The 18,994-nt window shown below is 45.9% G+C and overlaps 1 protein-coding gene across 1 annotated transcript in view; it reads right to left on the bottom strand.

Annotated features, from left to right (window-relative positions):
- LOC103632254 (alpha-glucosidase 2) overlaps positions 1–11,324 on the bottom strand; it is a 37,951-nt gene extending 26,627 nt beyond the window's left edge. The window contains exons 1-6 of the mRNA XM_008654071.2: positions 11,187–11,324; positions 10,831–11,082; positions 6,699–6,767; positions 6,105–6,242; positions 5,894–6,011; positions 5,043–5,125 (exon numbers count right to left, since the gene is read on the bottom strand). Of these exons, the coding sequence (XP_008652293.1) occupies positions 5,043–5,125; positions 5,894–6,011; positions 6,105–6,242; positions 6,699–6,767; positions 10,831–11,082; positions 11,187–11,309 (783 nt within the window). The 5' untranslated portion in view covers positions 11,310–11,324. The remainder of the gene's footprint in view (positions 1–5,042; positions 5,126–5,893; positions 6,012–6,104; positions 6,243–6,698; positions 6,768–10,830; positions 11,083–11,186) is intronic.
- Between the last annotated feature and the right edge of the window lie 7,670 nt (positions 11,325–18,994).

Genomic DNA, 18,994 nt, shown 5'->3' with positions numbered 1-18,994 from the left:
AGCTTCCGAGCCAAGGAGAGGCTCGAGCTCGTGCATGGGGACTTGTGTGGCCCGGTGACACCAGCCACACCAGGAGGACGGCGCTACTTCTTGCTGCTCGTCGATGATCTCTCCCGCTACATGTGGGTGATGATCCTTGGCAGCAAGGGAGAGGCTGCGAACGCCATCAGGCGTGTGCAGGTCGCTGCGGAGGCGGAGTGCGGCCGCAAGCTGCGCGTGCTGCGCACCGACAACGGCGGCGAATTCACGGCGGTTGAGTTCGCGTCGTACTGTGCGGATAAGGGCGTTCAGCGCCACTACTCCGCGCCGTACAGCCCGCAGCAGAACGGCGTCGTCGAGCGGCGCAACCAGACGGTTGTGGGGATGGCTCGGGCTCTCCTCAAGCAGAGAGGAATGCCAGCTGTCTTCTGGGGAGAGGCGGTGGTGACAGCGGTTTACATCCTCAACCGCTCGCCCACCAAGGCTCTCAACGGGATGACACCGTATGAGGCTTGGCATGGGCGCAAGCCGGCGGTCTCTCACCTACGGGTCTTCGGCTGCCTCGCGTTCACCAAGGAGCTTGGCCACATCGGCAAGCTCGACGACAGGAGTACCCCGGGGGTGTTCATTGGCTACACGGAGGGCTCGAAGGCCTACCGCATCCTTGACCCTGGAACACAGCGTGTGCGCACGGCGCGCGACGTAGTGTTCGACGAAGGGCGAGGATGGGCGTGGGACAAGGCGGTGGACGACGACACGACTCTGACGTACGACGACTTCACCATCGAGTACGTCCACTTTGAGGGAGCTAGGGGAGTAGGAAACTCTTCTCCGAGTAGGTCTACCCCAGCCCCCAAGTCTCCACCGACTCCAGCGCCACGCTCTCCAGCTCCGGCTACAGCGAGCTCTTCGCCACCACGTACTCCAGCACCGACGGTACCCACTCCGGGAACGTCCTCTCCGTCACCAGCTCGTGTCGAGCACGACCCAGTGGAGCTCGTGACCCCGCTCTCCCGCGACGAGGAGCGCGTCGACGCGTGCTACGACGGCGAGCCATTGCGGTATCGAAGGGTGGAGGGCCTTCTCATCGACCCGTCGGTGCCGGGTCCTGCGTCTCGCATTCTGGCAGGAGAGTTGCATCTTGCATGCGACGATGGTGAGCCTCGGTCTTTCGCGGAGGCCGAGAAACATGCGGCTTGGCGTGCAGCGATGCAGTCGGAGATGGACGCAGTTGAGACGAACCACACCTGGGAGCTCGCTGATCTCCCTCATGGTCATCGCGCGATCACCCTTAAATGGGTGTTCAAACTGAAGAGGGATGAAGCCGGCGCCATCGTCAAGCACAAGGCTCGCTTGGTGGCACGCGGTTTCCTACAGCAGGAGGGGATCGACTTCGACGATGCTTTCGCCCCCATGGCACGGATGGAATCCGTGTGACTCCTCCTTGCGCTGTCAGCCCAGCAGAGCTGACACGTTCATCACATGGACGTCAAGTCGGCGTTTCTTAACGGCGACTTAAAGGAGGAGGTCTACGTACACCAGCCGCCAGGTTTTGCGATCCCTGGCAAGGAGGGCAAGGTGTTGCGCCTGCGCAAGGCTCTCTATGGCCTGCGACAGGCACCGAGGGCGTGGAATGCCAAGCTGGATTCCACGCTCAAAGGAATCGGTTTCACGCCAAGCCCGCACGAGGCGGCCATCTATCGGCGGGGCAATGGAGGAAGTGCCCTGCTGGTGGGTGTCTACGTCGACGACTTGGTGATCACCGGCGCCAAGGATGCAGAGGTGACAGCGTTCAAGGAAGAGATGAAGGCCACCTTCCAAATGAGTGACCTGGGGCATCTCTCCTTCTACCTGGGGATTGAGGTGCACCAGGGAGACTCCGGGATCACACTTCGCCAGACCGCCTACGCCAAGCGCATTGTTGAGCTGGCTGGACTCACCGACTGCAACCCAGCTCTCACTCCGATGGAGGAGAGGTTGAAGCTGAGTCGCGACAGCACGACGGAGGAGGTCGATGCTACACAGTACCGACGTCTTGTGGGGAGCCTTCGCTACCTCGTCCACACACGGCCTGACTTGGCATACTCCGTCGGCTACGTTAGTCGGTTCTTGCAGCGACCGACGACGGAGCATGAGCAGGCTGTGAAGAGGATCATCCGCTATGTTGCAGGGACTCTTGACCACGGTCTCTACTACCCGAGGTGCCCTGGGGAGGCACACCTTGTCGGGTACAGCGACAGCGACCACGCCGGTGACATCGACACTAGCAAGAGCACAAGCGGGATCCTCTTCTTCCTCGGCAAGTGCCTCATTAGCTGGCAGTCGGTCAAGCAGCAGGTGGTGGCCATGTCCAGCTGCAAGGCCGAGTACATAGCGGCGTCCACTGCTTCGACTCAGGCGCTCTGGCTGGCTCGACTGCTCGGTGATCTCGGGAGAGACACTGGAGCGGTGGAACTCAGGGTGGACAGCCAGTCCGCTCTGGCATTGGCCAAGAATCCCGTGTTCCATGAACGGAGCAAGCACATCCGGTTGAGATACCACTTCATCCAAGACTGCTTGGCAGAAGGGAGCATCAAGGCGCGCTACATCAACACCAAGGATCAGCTTGCAGACCTGCTCACCAAGCCCCTTGGGAAGATCAAGTTTGTTGAGCTTTGCTCCAGGTCCGGGATGACCCAACTTTCTCACAAGACGACGCCCAAGACTTAGGGGGAGAATGATGGAATAAGTCTTGAGCATCTAGAGGACAACCTGCTTTTGACTGTCCTCTATAGTCCTTTAGCATCTAGAGGACAGCTTGATTGTCCTCTGTAGTCTCTTTAGCATCTAGAGGACAGCAGTCGCTTTTTGACTGTCCTCTGTAGTCTCTTTAGCATCTAGAGGACAACAATCGCTTTTGACTGTCCTTTGTAGTCTCTTTAGCATCTAGAGGGCAATCCTGTTGTGTAGTGTGTGTGAGAAGATGTGGTAGTGCAGCCTCTAGGGCTATAAATATGGGTCTCCAACCCTTAGATGGGTATGGCATTGTGTAGTGTTTGAGGAAATAAACAGAAAAATTGCCCCAACTCATAGTGTCACCCTCTTGATGAGAGTTAGAGTCCCTCTACTTACACACAGGTGGCTCGGGGCAGTCTGCCGGGACGTCGGGGGCCGCAGGCGTGGCCGACGCGCGGCGGTGATAGACGACGGCGAGGTCGGCGAAGCGCACCGGGCTCGTCGACGGGCCCGAGTCGGCAGGTGTCGAGGTAGTGACGTGGCGGCGGCGGTAGACGAGCGCGGGGTCGGCGAAGCGAGCCGTGGGCGTCGACGGGGCCGCGCATGGTGCGGGAGGGGTTGGCGGGGCTTCGCGAGGCACAGGCGTGGTCGACAGGGCCGCACGTGGCGCGGGAATAGGCGCGAGCCGTGGCGTCGAGGCCGCACGGGGTGCGGGTAATGGCGCAAGGCGGGGCACCTGGGAGGAGGGGGGACTGAATCAGACTCGAGGAGGGAGTCGAGGTCGGTAGGTGGGGAGGGGCCAGTAAGGGGAAACACATCCTCGTCGAAGACGACGTGACGAGAGATGATGATGTGGTGGGAGGCGAGGTCCAGACACCGATACCCCTTGTGGTCAGATGAGTAGCCAAGGAAGAGGCAGCGGGTGGAGCGAGGAGAGAGCTTATGAGGGGCAGTAGCAGAAGTGTTAGGGTAGCAGGCACAGTCGAACACGCGGAGGTGGTCGTAGGTGGTGGATGTGCCGTATAGGGCGAAGTAGAGAGTAGGGTGGCTCACCGCCTTGGATGGAAGACGATTGAGAAGGTGGGTGGCGATGTGCAGGGCCTCTGCCCAGTAGCTGGCAGGGAGAGACACATGGAAGAGAAGGCAGTAGATCATATTGGTGGTGGTGCGAATCATGCGTTCGGCCCGGCCGTTTTGGGCAGAGGTGTAAGGGCACGAGAGACGCAACTGGATGCCATGAGTGAGAAAGAAAGAGCGGGAAGCGTGATTGTCGAACTCGCGGCCGTTGTCACACTGCAGGGCACGGACCGAGCGGTGAAATTAGGTGGAGACCTAGGCGAAGAAGTGTGTGAGGGTGGTGAATGTGTCGGACTTTAATTTAAGAGGAAAAGTCCAAAGAAAATGGGAAAAGTCATCCAAAATCACCAAATAGTATTTATAACCAGAAAGACCGAGTACAGGAGAGGTCCAGAGATCACAATGAACCAGGTCAAAAGCCTGCTCAGCCCGAGAAGAACTGGTGAATGGGAGACGAGTATGCCGGCCTAACTGACAAGCATGACAGAGGCCCTCAAAATATCCCCTACTACATGAAGGAACTAGACTACTGGTAGTCTTGGTCATGACGTTAGGTCCAGGATGTCCGAGACGACGATGCCAAGTTGAAAGGGAAATAGGGTTTAACCTTTTCCTATAAATAATTTTGGTGGTTGAATGTCCAACACAAATATTGGACTAACTAGTTTGCTCTAGATTATATATTCTACAGGTGCATAAAGGTTCAACACAAACCAATAAAAAGATCAAGTAAGGGTTCAAATGCAAAGGAGCAAAGGAACCAAGAGTGTCGTGGTCTGGCGCACCGGACTGTCCGGTGCACCAGGACCGTACAACTCCGAACTCTCAACTTCGGATTTCTCAGGCCACGCTCCGCTATAATTCACCGGACTGTCCGGTGCACCAGCGGAGCAACGACTACTTCGCGCCAGATGAACAGTGCGCAAACAGTACGCGACAGAGCAGAGCAACCGTCAGAGGTGCACCGAACAGTGAACAATACCTGTCCGGTGTGGCACCGGACTGTCCGGTGTGGCAGTAATTACAGGGGTTGGGTAATCTATTAATAGACTAGAGTAACTGGGCCAGGCCCATTACAGAGGGGTGAGACAGTAATTACACGGGGAAAACCCTAATCGGGTATTCTAACAGTAAGTGAAGATACTAAAATGAGCACTGTATCCATCATAATTGAATACTAGGAGTAGCTGCCACTAAAACATTACATCAATATTTTCTTTAGAAAAGGAAATACCCATAGATAAAGATAACACACTTTGCCAAGAAAATACCTTGAGTACTTTCTCAGAAGAATCATAACTGTAACGACATTGATGATAACCAACCGACCACTTTGGCGGCATGGACACAGTACCTGTAATGATTTTTCTCACCTTAGCAATAAGGCAGCAAATAAAATAACAGAACATCTAAATTTGATGTTTGTGTTCTACTACGACAAACTCGACATAGAGGGTGTTAGATGGATGCACTAACCAGTTTAACCCAAAAGATTAAGTTTATAAGAGAAGGTAGTCAATCCATTTATACACTTTAACACCCTCACTCATGTGCAGCCAGAGAGAAAGGCACAAACGTGGAAATGGGTGGTGGCATAAACAAAGTCTCTGTCAGGATTCGAACTCGAGACCTCTGGCTTTGATACCATGTTAGAGTGGATGCACTGATCAGTTCAACCTAAAAGCTTAAACTTATGAGAGAAGGTAGTCAATCCACTTATCTACTTCAACAGAGGGGACGATGCTATCTTATGTGGCTAATGCTAGTTTGGTAAAAGATAAACAGGAGAGGGAATGACAATATAAGTGGCAAAGATAGAAACCCCACATTCTACTGTGACAGGTATGTCTACATGGATAAACCGATGATGTTAGGTCGGTCAACCAAACAACATCCTACTACTCCACACCTTGATTTTACCAAGATTTACAAAATGTATCAAATTGAAAAAAATACTTCTATTATTGCCTGCTTACATATTAGATCAGAGATATACTGCTTCATTGTTTATGAAAGAAATTAAACTTTGACTCAATAAACCATTAATATGTACGGTATATCTGTCCAAAAAAATAGTTTATAAGTGCTGGAAAATATATTTGTTAAATCATGGTAGAAATACCGATTGCATGCGATAAAGATGTCATAACATCAGCTGGAGCATTAAATGGTCCAAACGTGATGACAGGGTAGGCAGATGGGGCAGAGAACTTTATAGTCGATTTTTGCCTCAAATCAATCTGTCATAGTAAAAACACTCCGTTAAGTACACAGATTAGTTAAAACATCAAAGTCAACAAATAAATAAATTATAATGATTTACTCCAACATACTTCACAACGTCGAGTGGTATCAGCAAGGACACCCAATGCTTTTCCATCAGGGAGGATAGCCAAAACCCAAGGGTGTGACTGATACAATGAAGTGGTTCCTGGCCCGTAACCCCATGCATCTGTGTTCCATGTGAAAACCTGATAAAAAAATATTTGTAATCATGACAATCTTTAAAGTCAATTACATAAGCAGGATGTGCAGGCAGAATTAAATTAGCATAACTATAGATATTTGTAACAAGGACAGAGACAAAGCCATTGGTCTGGGTGCTGTGAACCACTCCTAGCCTGTTTGTCTTAGGTGAATCATATAATAGCTGGTCTAAAGCCTTAGTATTTTTACTCATTTCAATTCAGGTTTAGCACCTGCTCACTAGATAGCACATTCTTGAAGGGTTTTCTTTTTCTGCTTCTGATTTGTAAAGTTGTGACAAGGAACTACAACCTCTGGTGATTATTTCACAATACCAAAGTTGTTGTATTTTTGTAAAATGATCAAGAACTGGACCTTTGTTATAATGTTAATGGTTGCATTTTTTGAGAAATAAACTCAAATATATAATACTACATAGTTTCTTAAAGCAGATGCCATACTCGTTTCCCAGTCCGTTCAAGTGTGCCACTCGCTTCTCCAGTACCATAGAAAGATGTCCCGGGCGGAAGCTGCTTGATTAAAAGAAAACAAGTGAGTGTCCACACATCTATTTTTTGACATGTTATAGTTTCAGGTAAATAATACGAAGTATTACAGGAATGTGCACATCAAGAATAAAACAAAGCACAAATCATAGTTGAGCATTATCAGGGATAATAAATACTCCCCACGTCCCAAAATAAAATTTGTTCTACATTTTTAGTTGATACATATAATAATTAATGTATTTGTATTATATATATGTCTGGATTCATCATCATCTATTTGAACCTAGATAGCGATGTTTATGATGTCTTTCCATTACACGACGGTTGATCTTTAGCGACCCTTATTAGGGATCGACGGTTGGTCGCTAAAAGTTATGGATCGACGGTTGGTCGCTAAATGCGTTTATAGCGACGGTCTGTGGGTCGCTAAAAGTCTAGAAATTTAACGACTTATGGTCGGTCGCTATAGAGGTAAGTGTGTGATTGATGGTGGGTCGCTATAAGGGTACGTGATTTTTGTGTTTCTTATTTACTCACCAAAGCCGATCTAAAGGCCTACTAAACAAACGAAACCCTATTCCACGCACCAAACCACAAGCGCAGCCGCCGTCACTTCTCCCATGGCCACCCCCTCCCTCAGCTGTGGCGGGTGCCGCCGCCACCTCACCCTTGGTGCTCGCCGAGCTCGCCCTCAGCCCTGTCGTGCCCCTGCGCTCGGTCCTCGTTGAAGTCACGCCTGGGAGCAGGTTGCTGTTTCTCCTCCCATGGACGCCTCTCCTCCATCTCTTCATCTCCCTCATGCAAGCTTCCTCCCTCTGTTTATGGCGCCTGTAGCAGGGAGTCCTCCATCCCCTCTCCATCTTCTCCCCATGGTGAGCTTGCCCTAGCCCTGCAGTTTTTTTATTTATTTTCCTGCAGCTCGCCCCCTCCAGCCATGGATGCACCCCTCCCTTTTGTTGCCCGTGAACAGGCTCGACGCCCTCTCCTCACTTGAAGCCAGCAGCAGCACCTTGGTAGTGGTCGAGCAGCACGTCGTCGACTCCGTGGTTTTTTTTGGGCAGCCCGGTTGCGGCGTTGTCAAACCCCGCTGAGACCTCGTTATCCCTGCATGCCTTGTGTTTGATGTAATGCCAAACCTATAAATCGATGTCGTTTCTTGCAGCCCTCTGTCGATGTCGCGCCTCGCGCATCGCGTGTTCGACGAAAATCCCAAGCCTGTGGATAGCACATGCGCATCCGATCGGCCAGGTTGTTTGATGAATACCTTGTTGTATTATGTGGTTTTAGTTCTACTAAAGATCAAGTGTTAGAATATCTGAAGTACATGTTAAAGCCAAAAATTGAAACATAAATCCATTGGTGTGCTAGGGATTCAGGCATCCCCTTTAGCCAAAAAACTATTACCAATATGTTGCAGTGTTTCAAATAGTCATCACAGAAATCATGTTTGTAGGATAGACAAAGTTAAAAACAGCAAAGAGGTCTAGATTCAGTATATGAATTATTAAACTAAAAATGGTACCAACTCCAGTCTAGAAAATGGTAAAAAAAGGATAACAAATGAGCTAAACATAGTTGAATGCTTCAAATTGAAATGGTTGCATTACTATGGTGAGCATGACAAGACAACAACCTACTTTTTACATGATCAATTGCCCAAAGAACCAAACATTCAAATAGTTCAAGTTAGCTTTCAGGGATGGCGGTAATAAAATATTGATCCCTTCTATGAACAATTTGAATGTTTAATTTTTTTGACCGGGAAAAGTTGTAGGGGAAACTCTTACAACAAAATAAATTCATATTAATTTAAAAAAGGGGGTTGTACAGAGAAAAAATACTGCAAAAGGGCTTAATTCCTTAAGCATCCTAGGGTTCTGAACGCTTTGGAACCACAAGAATGGATGTGTATTTGAAAAGCTCACCCCTAATGTGAATTCGGCCTATAGGAAAGTTGAGGAAGATAGGAATCCGTGGGCGATGGCAAGAGCCAAGAGTCTCTCCCTCCTAACGGCTCCAATTCCTGGATTAAAGCCTTAGGTGGTTGATATAGTACTTTGTTTCCTATGGATGTCTTTTCGTATTTTATCTACTGACATCACAATGCGATACCTTTATCTTGTATCGATCTATTTTGGACCCTCATTTCTTCTTAATATAATGATGCGTAGTTCTCATGCACGTTCGATAAAAAAAGAACACAAAAGATTAAATTACATCTTGCTAGTGGTATTGATGAAATACTTATTTTATAATTTGCTTAAAACTATATTATTGCTATATTTTATGTCTTTAATATATAATTCCTTTTTTGAAGTTCTATCTCTAGAACTGGAGCTACAATAGATGAAGAATGAAGATTACTCAGTGATCTGTATGTTCCCTATTTTAGTTTCTATTTTATTTTATTTGTTGCATTATAATTTGTAGTTGTACTTTTATCATATTAAAAATGGTCTAGAGCTTTATTAAATCCTAGATCCAGCACCCCTCTTTTGTATCCATATCGATCACCTACCCATGCTCCTCCTTTCACTAAAGTTCCTACCACCGATACTCCTACTACTACTAATGCTCCTACCACCAACACTCCTCACCCTTCCACTTATCCATACCTTCCTGCATACTCGTGTGGGTATCCATATGGTGCTTCTTATGGATAGTATGGTGGTCCTCCTCCGTATGCTGCTCCATATGGTGCTCCTTCATTCACGCCTCTGTTTTGTGCTCCTCTTCCATATGGCGATCGTCCATTATTTTGTCCTCCTGTAAGGCACCACAATGCCCCAAAGCAGCCACAAAAATGTAGCCTCGGACCAGTTCGCATATGCCAGTGCTACTCAAATCCAACGACAAATGGGCTGAACGAAGACAGAGAACAAAAGACTGTTAAATACATATACATGTATTTTTATGGATTTAACACAATTTTTAGGTCCACAACAATTATTTTAGTTAATAAATTTATAAGTCCATGCATGTCTAATGCACTTCATAAACCCCGTTGCTAGCAATGGAAAGAAGGAATCGACATTCTAGAGCAAAATAACTAGTACGTACAACTCCACCACGTAACTTCCTCGCCACCGTAGCCCTAAGTAGTTGAAGGATTAATGATCGTCAAACAACCACAAGGTCACCCCTCTTCAAAGATATCTACAACTATTTGTATACGGCCCGATCGAGTAGAGCAGTTGCTCCTCGAAACGACAAACAAGAACTTCCATAACAAGCCCATTGAACCCGACATCGAGGTACAACACATGTGGCACGCTCTTCGCCATCAACACAAGTGATGTGCGCAGCATGGTGACGATGATTCCAGTGATAGGAGCAAAAGATCTCGTTTTAACTTGGACGACAATTATAGCTACACATTACCAGACAGTGTTGGACCAACTCGTGCTATTGATTGTGATAGGGCAAGAGTTCAATGTAAAAGGAAGGAGCCAACGACGAGTCCCTATCATGAATAAGAGTATATTGAATAAGCTCTATAGAACTAGGCAGATGATAACTCAATCAAGATTGTTTGAACAGTTCAACAAATTATTAATTTGTTTCACCACAAGTATAGATGATGACATTAGAAGAACCCACAAGTTGGCTTTGAAGAAGATAACCACACAACTAAAATTAGACGAGGAAAACAATTCAAAAGAGATAGAAGAGAAAGATGATAAAAAAGTAGTAGCGTATCAGTTATTTTTATGAACTAAGCATTTTTTATTTTATTCCTTTTATTTATTTTTTATAAATTATTTAATTTTACTTAATTATGTATTTTTACTTCAGTAAAACGTAGTATTTTATTTTAAATAAAAGTCTGTAAAGCTGACTCGGTAGCCAGTCCGATAAATGATGTGGCGGTGATCGGTGAATAAGGGCCGGCTGCAATCTAGTGCTACCTCATCAAATACGCCAAAACCAAACGGATACTATAGGATCAATCATCAACATTTCTTTCCCGCGCTCTCGATCCCATAGCAGGGAACCATCCAAACGAGGCAAAGCGATCACCCCCACCACCCAGAATTTCAAACCAACGGCCAGTGCACGCGTGCATCTCCGTGGCGTGGCGTACCTTTATCACGACCTTCTGGGCTCCCCCCGCCGCGACCTGGCATGCCGGGACAACGGCGGGCGTGTCGGCCCCGTGCCGCGGCGCCTCCCGCCGCCGCGGGTCCGCGAACGAGAGGCTGGGCCCCGCCGCGGCCCGCGCCGCCTCCGACGCGTCAAACCGGAACACGCCATCCTCAAGCACCCGCGCCCACACCATGTCCCCGCGCGCCGTCCCCGCGGCCATCCTCCCCTCAGCCGCCCCCGCTGCAGCACCCTGCAGTTGGAGGCATCAAGCGAGCAACGAGCGAGTGAGGCAGTGAGCCCGATCGGTCGCCCCCTCGTCGCGGGTCTCCAATGGACCGGGGGCGGAGGGATCACCTGAGAGTTGGTCGGCGTGGCCCGCCGCCGCCTCGTGGCTCGTGCGCACGGTGGAAGCGGAACTGCGGAAGTGGAAGCGGAAGCGCGAGTAGCGGTGGAGGAGTCACTAATGGTAATTACCATTTTATACAAGGGCTTCGCGCCGGGCGTGCTTGCGTGGATTCGGGTTTGTTTAATGCGAGGGTGCGGCGTTTGGCGGACTCCAATAGACAGGGCACGGGACTGGAAGAGGTTTGGGTGATGCCATTGTGCCAGGTGTACTACCTCAAATAAATGAAGTGGAGTGGTATAAATAGCCTCAAGCCAAATAATTATGGTGTGTTTGGTTCGTGGAGTGACTCTATGTTTCATTAGGTGACGCATCATAAGGTCATTCTATCAATTTTGGTGGAATCAATCCACTCCTCATATATATACTAATTATTAGCTTATGAGGAATGAGATGATGATATATCAACTCATTCTATTCCACAAACCAAATAAAAAAGTGAGGAGTGAGAAGAAGATTGATCACTTCATTTCTCAAACCAAACACACTTTTAGTCGTTGGCGATCTACTCAACTTTCACGGTTGCACTTACATAGTTGAAAAACTCTACGTGTGGTTTTAACAATTAAGACAATTAGGACATGTACAATCTAGATATTACGTTGTGGTTCTCTAAACACTAGATACACCTAAAAAACTTCATACAACTTAATGTATCTAAGTCTTGTATGTTATTCGCTAGAACTCTCAAGATATAAATCATTTATGTTGGTTGTATGAGTAGAACCGTATCTAGACTTAGAAAACCGTGGTTAAGACGTTCCTTCATCAAGATATCGTCTCTTATGATTTTTTGCACTTACCCTCTTGATACTTCTTAATATACGGGTATTTATGTGGGTTGTACAATGCTCTTAAGGGGGTGTTTGGGAGTCAAGTTTTTTCACGGTTTTGGAAAAATTCAGCAGCATTCTTGAATGCTACAATACTATATACATATATAACATAATGGTGTTTGGCAAGCTAGTTAAAAAATCTGTTTTCAAAACTGAAATATTGCAAATACTATAGTTGTCTTAAGGTATTCTAAACTTAGTTCTGGACCTCATTTTTTAAAAATGTAGTATTTTAAACTATGATATTATCATAACTAAACTATATCGTAGTATTTTAAAGACTGTGGATTTTAAAATCTTTATTTTCAAACGGGGCCTAAGTGGATTAACCTCTAGTACTCTAGTGGATTCCTATGATATTATCATAACTAAACTATATCGTAGTATTTTAAAGACTGTGGATTTTAAAATCTTTATTTTCAAACGGGGCCTAAGTGGATTAACCTCTAGTACTCTAGTGGATTCCTGACTAGTTGTCACTTCCGTTTCACATGCTTAACAATAATTGAAAGGCTTATTCCGTACCTTCTTCCCAATTTCTACAGGTTCCCAACAATATCAAGCCCATATGAGCTCTTCGGAGGTTGCTCCCCTGCACGGAGGAGTGATCCCGTGCGAGCTTCTACGTGTGGTCATCCTACTGGAGTTGGATGAGAGATTGACTCAAAAGATAGATAGATATGGGGCAAGAAGATGAGGGCTTGGTTGGTGATGCGCACATGAGACAAGTACTCAAAATTCATGTTAAACTATACGTGCATCTCTGGTCTCGGTGCAGAAGCTACACAAATTAATAGAAAAGCTAAAAGTAAGGGTAAAAAACGGCGACCACGCGCGACTCAATCCACCTTATACAATTAATTAAGAAGACTAGTACTAGTATAGCTATACAAAGAATTTGACGTTGACGATGAACGAAGCGTTGGTCATATATATTGTTTCATGGCGCTCAATAATTATCGTTGTGTTGCGTGTGTTTCAGTAATAGTAAAATAATTAAGCTTCCTCGTCAGCAGCGAGCAAGCAACGTACGCAGCTTACGTCCTCACGTCCGTCAGAGTCTAGCTAGTCACCACTCACCAGTAGGTGCCCATGCATCTCTCTCGCTGACGTGATCACCTCGATCAAGAGACTGATGACTCTTCACCACAGCACTTGCAGCCAGTGGCGTCTTTCAAAACCCAATGTCCCTCCCATTAAACAAACACGTACGGATCCACATCCACGCAAGCAAAGCAGCGTCCCGACTCCCGCGGCTCCTGTTGCGATGTGGATTGAAAGCGAGAAAACAGAAAATGTAAATGGAGAGAGCGTTTATTCAACAGAACACTGCATATATATATATATATATATATATATATATATATATATATATATATATATATATATATATATATATATATATATATATATATATATATATATAGGGACGAGGTAATGGAAGCCCTGGGCTTCCATTAGTACCAGGAAGCCCCAGCCAGGTATAGCCACGTCCCGTACCAGCGTGCGTCCCATCGGGCACAAATTCTTACTCGTACAGGTTTTAGCGTAAAACATGAACTAAAACAGCGTAAATGATTACGAATTTTAGCGTAAATCGTAGATCTGTTTCGAAACGACGAATGCGGGCCGAAAATTACGGCGTAAAAATCTCGCGCGTCCCATCGTGATCGGGTTCTGACTCGGACAGATTTTAGCGTAAAACATGAACCAAATCAGCGTAAATGATTACGAATTTTAGTGTAAATCATAGATCTGTTTCGAAACGGCGAATGCGGTCCGAAAATTACGGCGTAAAAATCTCGCACGTCCTATCGTGATCGCGTTCTGACTCGGACATATTTTAGCGTAAAACATAAACTAAAACAGCGTAAATGATTACAAATTTTAGCGTAAATCGTATATCTATTTCAAAACGGCTAATGGGGCCCAGAAATTAAGGCGTGAAAATCTCGTGCGTTGTACACCGGTTCTGACTCTGGTAGATTTCAGCGTAAAACGTGAACCAAAAATAACATAAATCATCGATCTGTTTTGTAACGACGAATGGGGCCTAAATTACTGAGTGAAAATCGCACACGTACGATCATGCACAAGTTCTGGCTGGGGCGGATTTAAACGTAAAACATGAACCAAAACAGCACAGCGTAAATGGGTAAGAATTTTAGCGTAAATCATCGATCTATTTCATAATGGCAAATGCCACACATAAGGTTGCCGCAAAACACATCAATAAATGTCGTAAATTGGCGTAAAACATATCAATAGATGTCATAAATTGGTGAAAAAGGCAACACGTGATTTGAGGTAATTATAGCATAAAATGCAAGCTAACCATCTACAGAAAAAATGTTTCAGATTTTACAATAAGATACAAGAGATAATTATTTTTGTACTCAATAATGAGAAGGACATCTTTTGGCAAGGCTTTCATAAAAGAGTACGTAGTCATCATCAGTGTTACCACTGAACTTCTACGGTGAACTCCCATGTTCAGTCTTTGAGGTGGTATATGTATGAGTACATAATGAACTGCGCAGTCCAAATACTCAGCTGACTTCAAGAAGAGATCAACAGTGGCTTCCCTGCTCCCTGCATGCAACCACAGGTTTTATGTTGTCATCACTCGTCACAGTGCACCAGCTGTAAAAGATTTAGATCCAATCGACTACTGCTAATGAATGCATATGATTGGGTACTGATGCATGATCATGTGAGGACCAATTCAAATCAGCATAAAAGGAAGTTTGAAATTGAAGAAATATATGAAGTTTGGCTAGTTTTTAGCATGAACACCGGAACATTCAATCTAATCATTTTTCATTCATGCATTACTTGTTACATGTTCTACTACAATTAAGAACCATCTTGCCCATAGAATCAATTTTAGAAACTGTTGCTTATACAACGTAAGTTTGGCTAGTTTGGAATTGAAGAAATAGAGGAAGTTTGGCTAGTTTAGTGCACATTATGCCAATATATAAGCCTAACCATCTACTAAAGGATGATACATTTTATCTAAACTAGCATAAAATGCTTCTGTGTATTGCATAAAAATGATCCTTTTATTCCATTAGTTGAAGTTCTTTTCCTACTATTGGTCCATGTGTTGAGGTTCTTTTCCTCCCATGTTCCAATTTGCAAAGAGAAAAAACTGGTGATTGCATAAAATACTACAACAAGCATGCCAAAATACACCTTCAGAAATAAAATAATACAACGTAACGTGAGCTATATGAATGAAAGAATGAAACGGGGATTGTGAGAATGGTTTACCTGGCACTGGTCCTGGTATTCCTCAGGAAGTTGTTCTGCAGCCAGCAAACCAACAAGCATGCCAAAATACACCTTCAGAAACAAAAACGTCACATTAGCTATTTTACTGGACTCGAGAAAAGCGCAAACCGCTGTAGGACTTATGTATCGTTGAGAACTGTGAGCAGAATAGCATGTCCAAAACATCTGCAATAAATTGCAGCCTCATATTAAATCCTGCTATGTCAGAAAAATCTTCAGACTAGTGTATCCTTTTAGTCTCCTCTGCTATATCACTCAGTTCTCTCAGAACAGCATTGTGACAATACAGAATCTCATCAATTGGATGAGTGACAAGCTGACTTGATTCTATAGACTTCCTCTTTCCAATTTTGGTGTGTTCAAGTGAATATGCATGTTTATCTGTTTGGCCAGAGCTAGACTCACATGTAGAACTGCTTTCTGATTTCCCTCTAAACTACAACTCGACCACCTTGTGTTGTACACATAATCGGATTATATTATAAGCGACACAATAAAAAAAGGTGTTGTAAGCACTCACTGGGTTTCCAATGGCATATACTTTCTGACAAACCAGTAGGTCTGCTGACACACCAATAGGTATAAGTCTTAGTTTATCCTTTGGTGCTTTGATACGCAAAACAGCAACTCGAAATTGGGATGCAAGGAACTTGTAGAGCAAGCAGCCGGCCGGGATTGGCACTGGACGGAACCGGGGCGGGGAGGCCCACTAGACGGGAGCCGGGATTTGCAGGCACGGAACCGGGGCGGGGAGGCCCACCTGACGGCGAGGTTGGTGATGTAGACAACGGAGGGTGTGTTCTCCTGGAAGAGGCGCACCATGGTGAGCTCGTCCGCCTGCAACTTCCACGGCGTGGATACGACGAACGCGGAGGCCGCACCGGCGTCGCCGATGACGAGCGACGCGGATGCGAGCGCGACGATGAGGGAGCCCGCGCCCGAAGACAGGAGCCGGCCGGCGGGTACCAGGTCGCGGAGCCGCCGTGCCCACAGCCATGGCGGCGGGTACCATTCTTGACGTCGGGGAGGGAGGGATCCGGTGTCACTCCTTGAGTCCTCCAAGGGGGAGATGAGGCATATGGGGATGGGAGGAGGAGGCGGCGGCGAGTGCGTGCATGGACACGGCGAGGGCGGGTTCCGCGATGCGTGCGGGGGAACGGCGACGGCGGATGTGGGATGGAGAGCAATTAGGTTTTTGGGTGTGGGGTGATAACAATCTGACGCCTGGATTTGTGTGTGTGCGTGTGTGGGGCTTGCATATCCATAATGTGGAGGTCGGACCCGTGCGGCGCGTGCAACGCACCTAATCGGCTGTCCGGTGGCCGGGGCTCCCTACAGTTATGGAAGCCCAGGGCTCTTAATACTATAACTATATATATATATATATATATATATAGTTTGTATATTTGGAGCCATGTACTTACAATAACTAGAGGAAGCTCTGGATCAATGGTGCTATTCGGTTCAGACGGCTATAAAAACACCTCCAAGGCCGTCAGGGATTAGGTTTTAGCGGGGACGGCGGTTCTCTCCGTCGAGCAAACGGCGTCAGCGGTTTACTTGGGCGTGCGAGCGACAACCATCCCGAGGACCAACGGCGGTGACGCCCCGAGACGGGCGACCGATGGCGACGCTCCTGAGGCGGGCGGGCAAGTGCCGACGACTCTCCCGAAGCGGACGAGCGCCGGCGACGCACTCCAGACCCAGTGGCGAATGCGGTTGCGCGAGGCGCGGTAGGCTTCGATAGTGGCGGCGGTGGCCCTAAGGGAGCGCGGCGGTAGCGGATCTGTGAGGCGCGCACGCGGCGGTGGATCCTAGAGGCACGTGCGCGACGTCGACTCCTCAGAGGCGCGCCTCCCGGAGTGGTGCACGCTGGCGTCCCACCACCCACGACGATGTCGGCCTTCCCAGGCGCAAGCGACAACGACAGACTTCCCTAGACGCAAGCGGTGGCGGATCGACGGTCCTGCTTTTATGCGATTTTGTATGCATATTTATGTCAGCGTCAATAGTGATACATTGCAGTTCATGGCTCTCCTTCCATCTTTTTATATGTTTACGATATTTATATTCACATTTTATGTAAACATTTGTTGATTTTTACATAGTGTACCGTAATACATAAATAACTACATATGTAGCATAATTAGTATCAGTATATATCATAAACTGGTTCTAACAAACCTAACTGCATGACTGTTGGAGAGATCATATATTTATGGACGAAATAAAGCATTAAAACATGTTTTTTATTTCATGCATGCCAATCCATTTCCTTTCAACTCACATTCTTCTCATCCTAAATTTGTGCGCATGCAACATAAAACATATTTTATACACAGTGTACCGCAGTGCAATAATACATTCACCGTGTACTATAATTAGTCTCAGTATATATCATAAACTGGTTCTAACGAGCCTAGATGTATGGCTGTTGGAGAGATCTTATATTTATAGAGAAAATTAAGCATTAAAATGAGATTTTTTGTTTCCATGCATATCAATCAATTTTCTTTCAACGCACATTCTTGTCATTCAAATTTTGTGCGCATGCAGCATGAAACAGATATTTACGCGGTGTATCACACTGCATGTAGTATAATTAGTATCGGTATATGTCATAAACTGGTTCCAACGATCCTAGCTATATAGCTGTCGTAGAGATTCTATTTTTATGGACGAAATAAAGTGTTTAAATTAGATTTTCTGTTTCCATGTATGTCAATCCATTTTCTTTCAACACACATTTTTGCCATCCTAAATTTGTACGTGTGTAGCAGAAAATAGATTTTTTTTGTGGTGTACCACAATACATAAATATCTTCACCGTGTAGCATAATTAGTATCAATATATGTCATAAATTGATTCCAACGAACCTAGTTGCATTGCTGTTGAAGAGATCCTATATTTATGGGAAAATAAAACATTTAAATCAGATTTTTTTGTTTCCATGCATATCAATCTATTTCCTCTCAATACACATTCTTGACATAATAAATTTGTGCACATGCAGCAGTAAACTGATTTTCTACGCAGCATACCGTATTACATGAAAACCTACATCATGTAGCATAATTAGTATTAGTATATATCATAAGATGTTTCTAACGAGACTAGCTGCATGGTTGTTATAGAGATTATATATATTGACATAATAAAGCATTCAAATCAGATTTTTTTTGTTTCCATGCATGCAACAATTAACTGATACACTTACTAATTTCTCGCGCATGCAAATAGAAACAAACTACACGTATGCAAGGAATGTGACGCATGCGGGAGGTAGGCTAGCGACCAGGTTGATCCGGGCTTCCTGTATCCTATTGGAAGGTTAGGGCTCCCAATATCCTCACCCTATATATACACACACTAGGTATGTGCCTGTCCGTTGCCACAAAAGTTGCAACTAAAAGGGCAACCAAAACATATCTTAAACTTACAAGAACACATGATTAGATTACATGGAACACACTTTTGAAATAAAAATATCTTCTGACGGCAACATGTCATTATACAACAAATATAAAATCATACTACCTCTGTTCTTGAATATTTGTCGTCCGCTAGTTAGTTTTTGAACTAAACCGCGATAAATAAAAAAGAATGGAGGGGGTACATGCTAACA

The sequence above is a fragment of the Zea mays genome, chromosome 7 (assembly GCF_902167145.1).
Source record: "Zea mays cultivar B73 chromosome 7, Zm-B73-REFERENCE-NAM-5.0, whole genome shotgun sequence".
Taxonomy (NCBI): domain Eukaryota; kingdom Viridiplantae; phylum Streptophyta; class Magnoliopsida; order Poales; family Poaceae; genus Zea; species Zea mays.
This window is presented reverse-complemented; position numbering and strand designations above follow the sequence as displayed.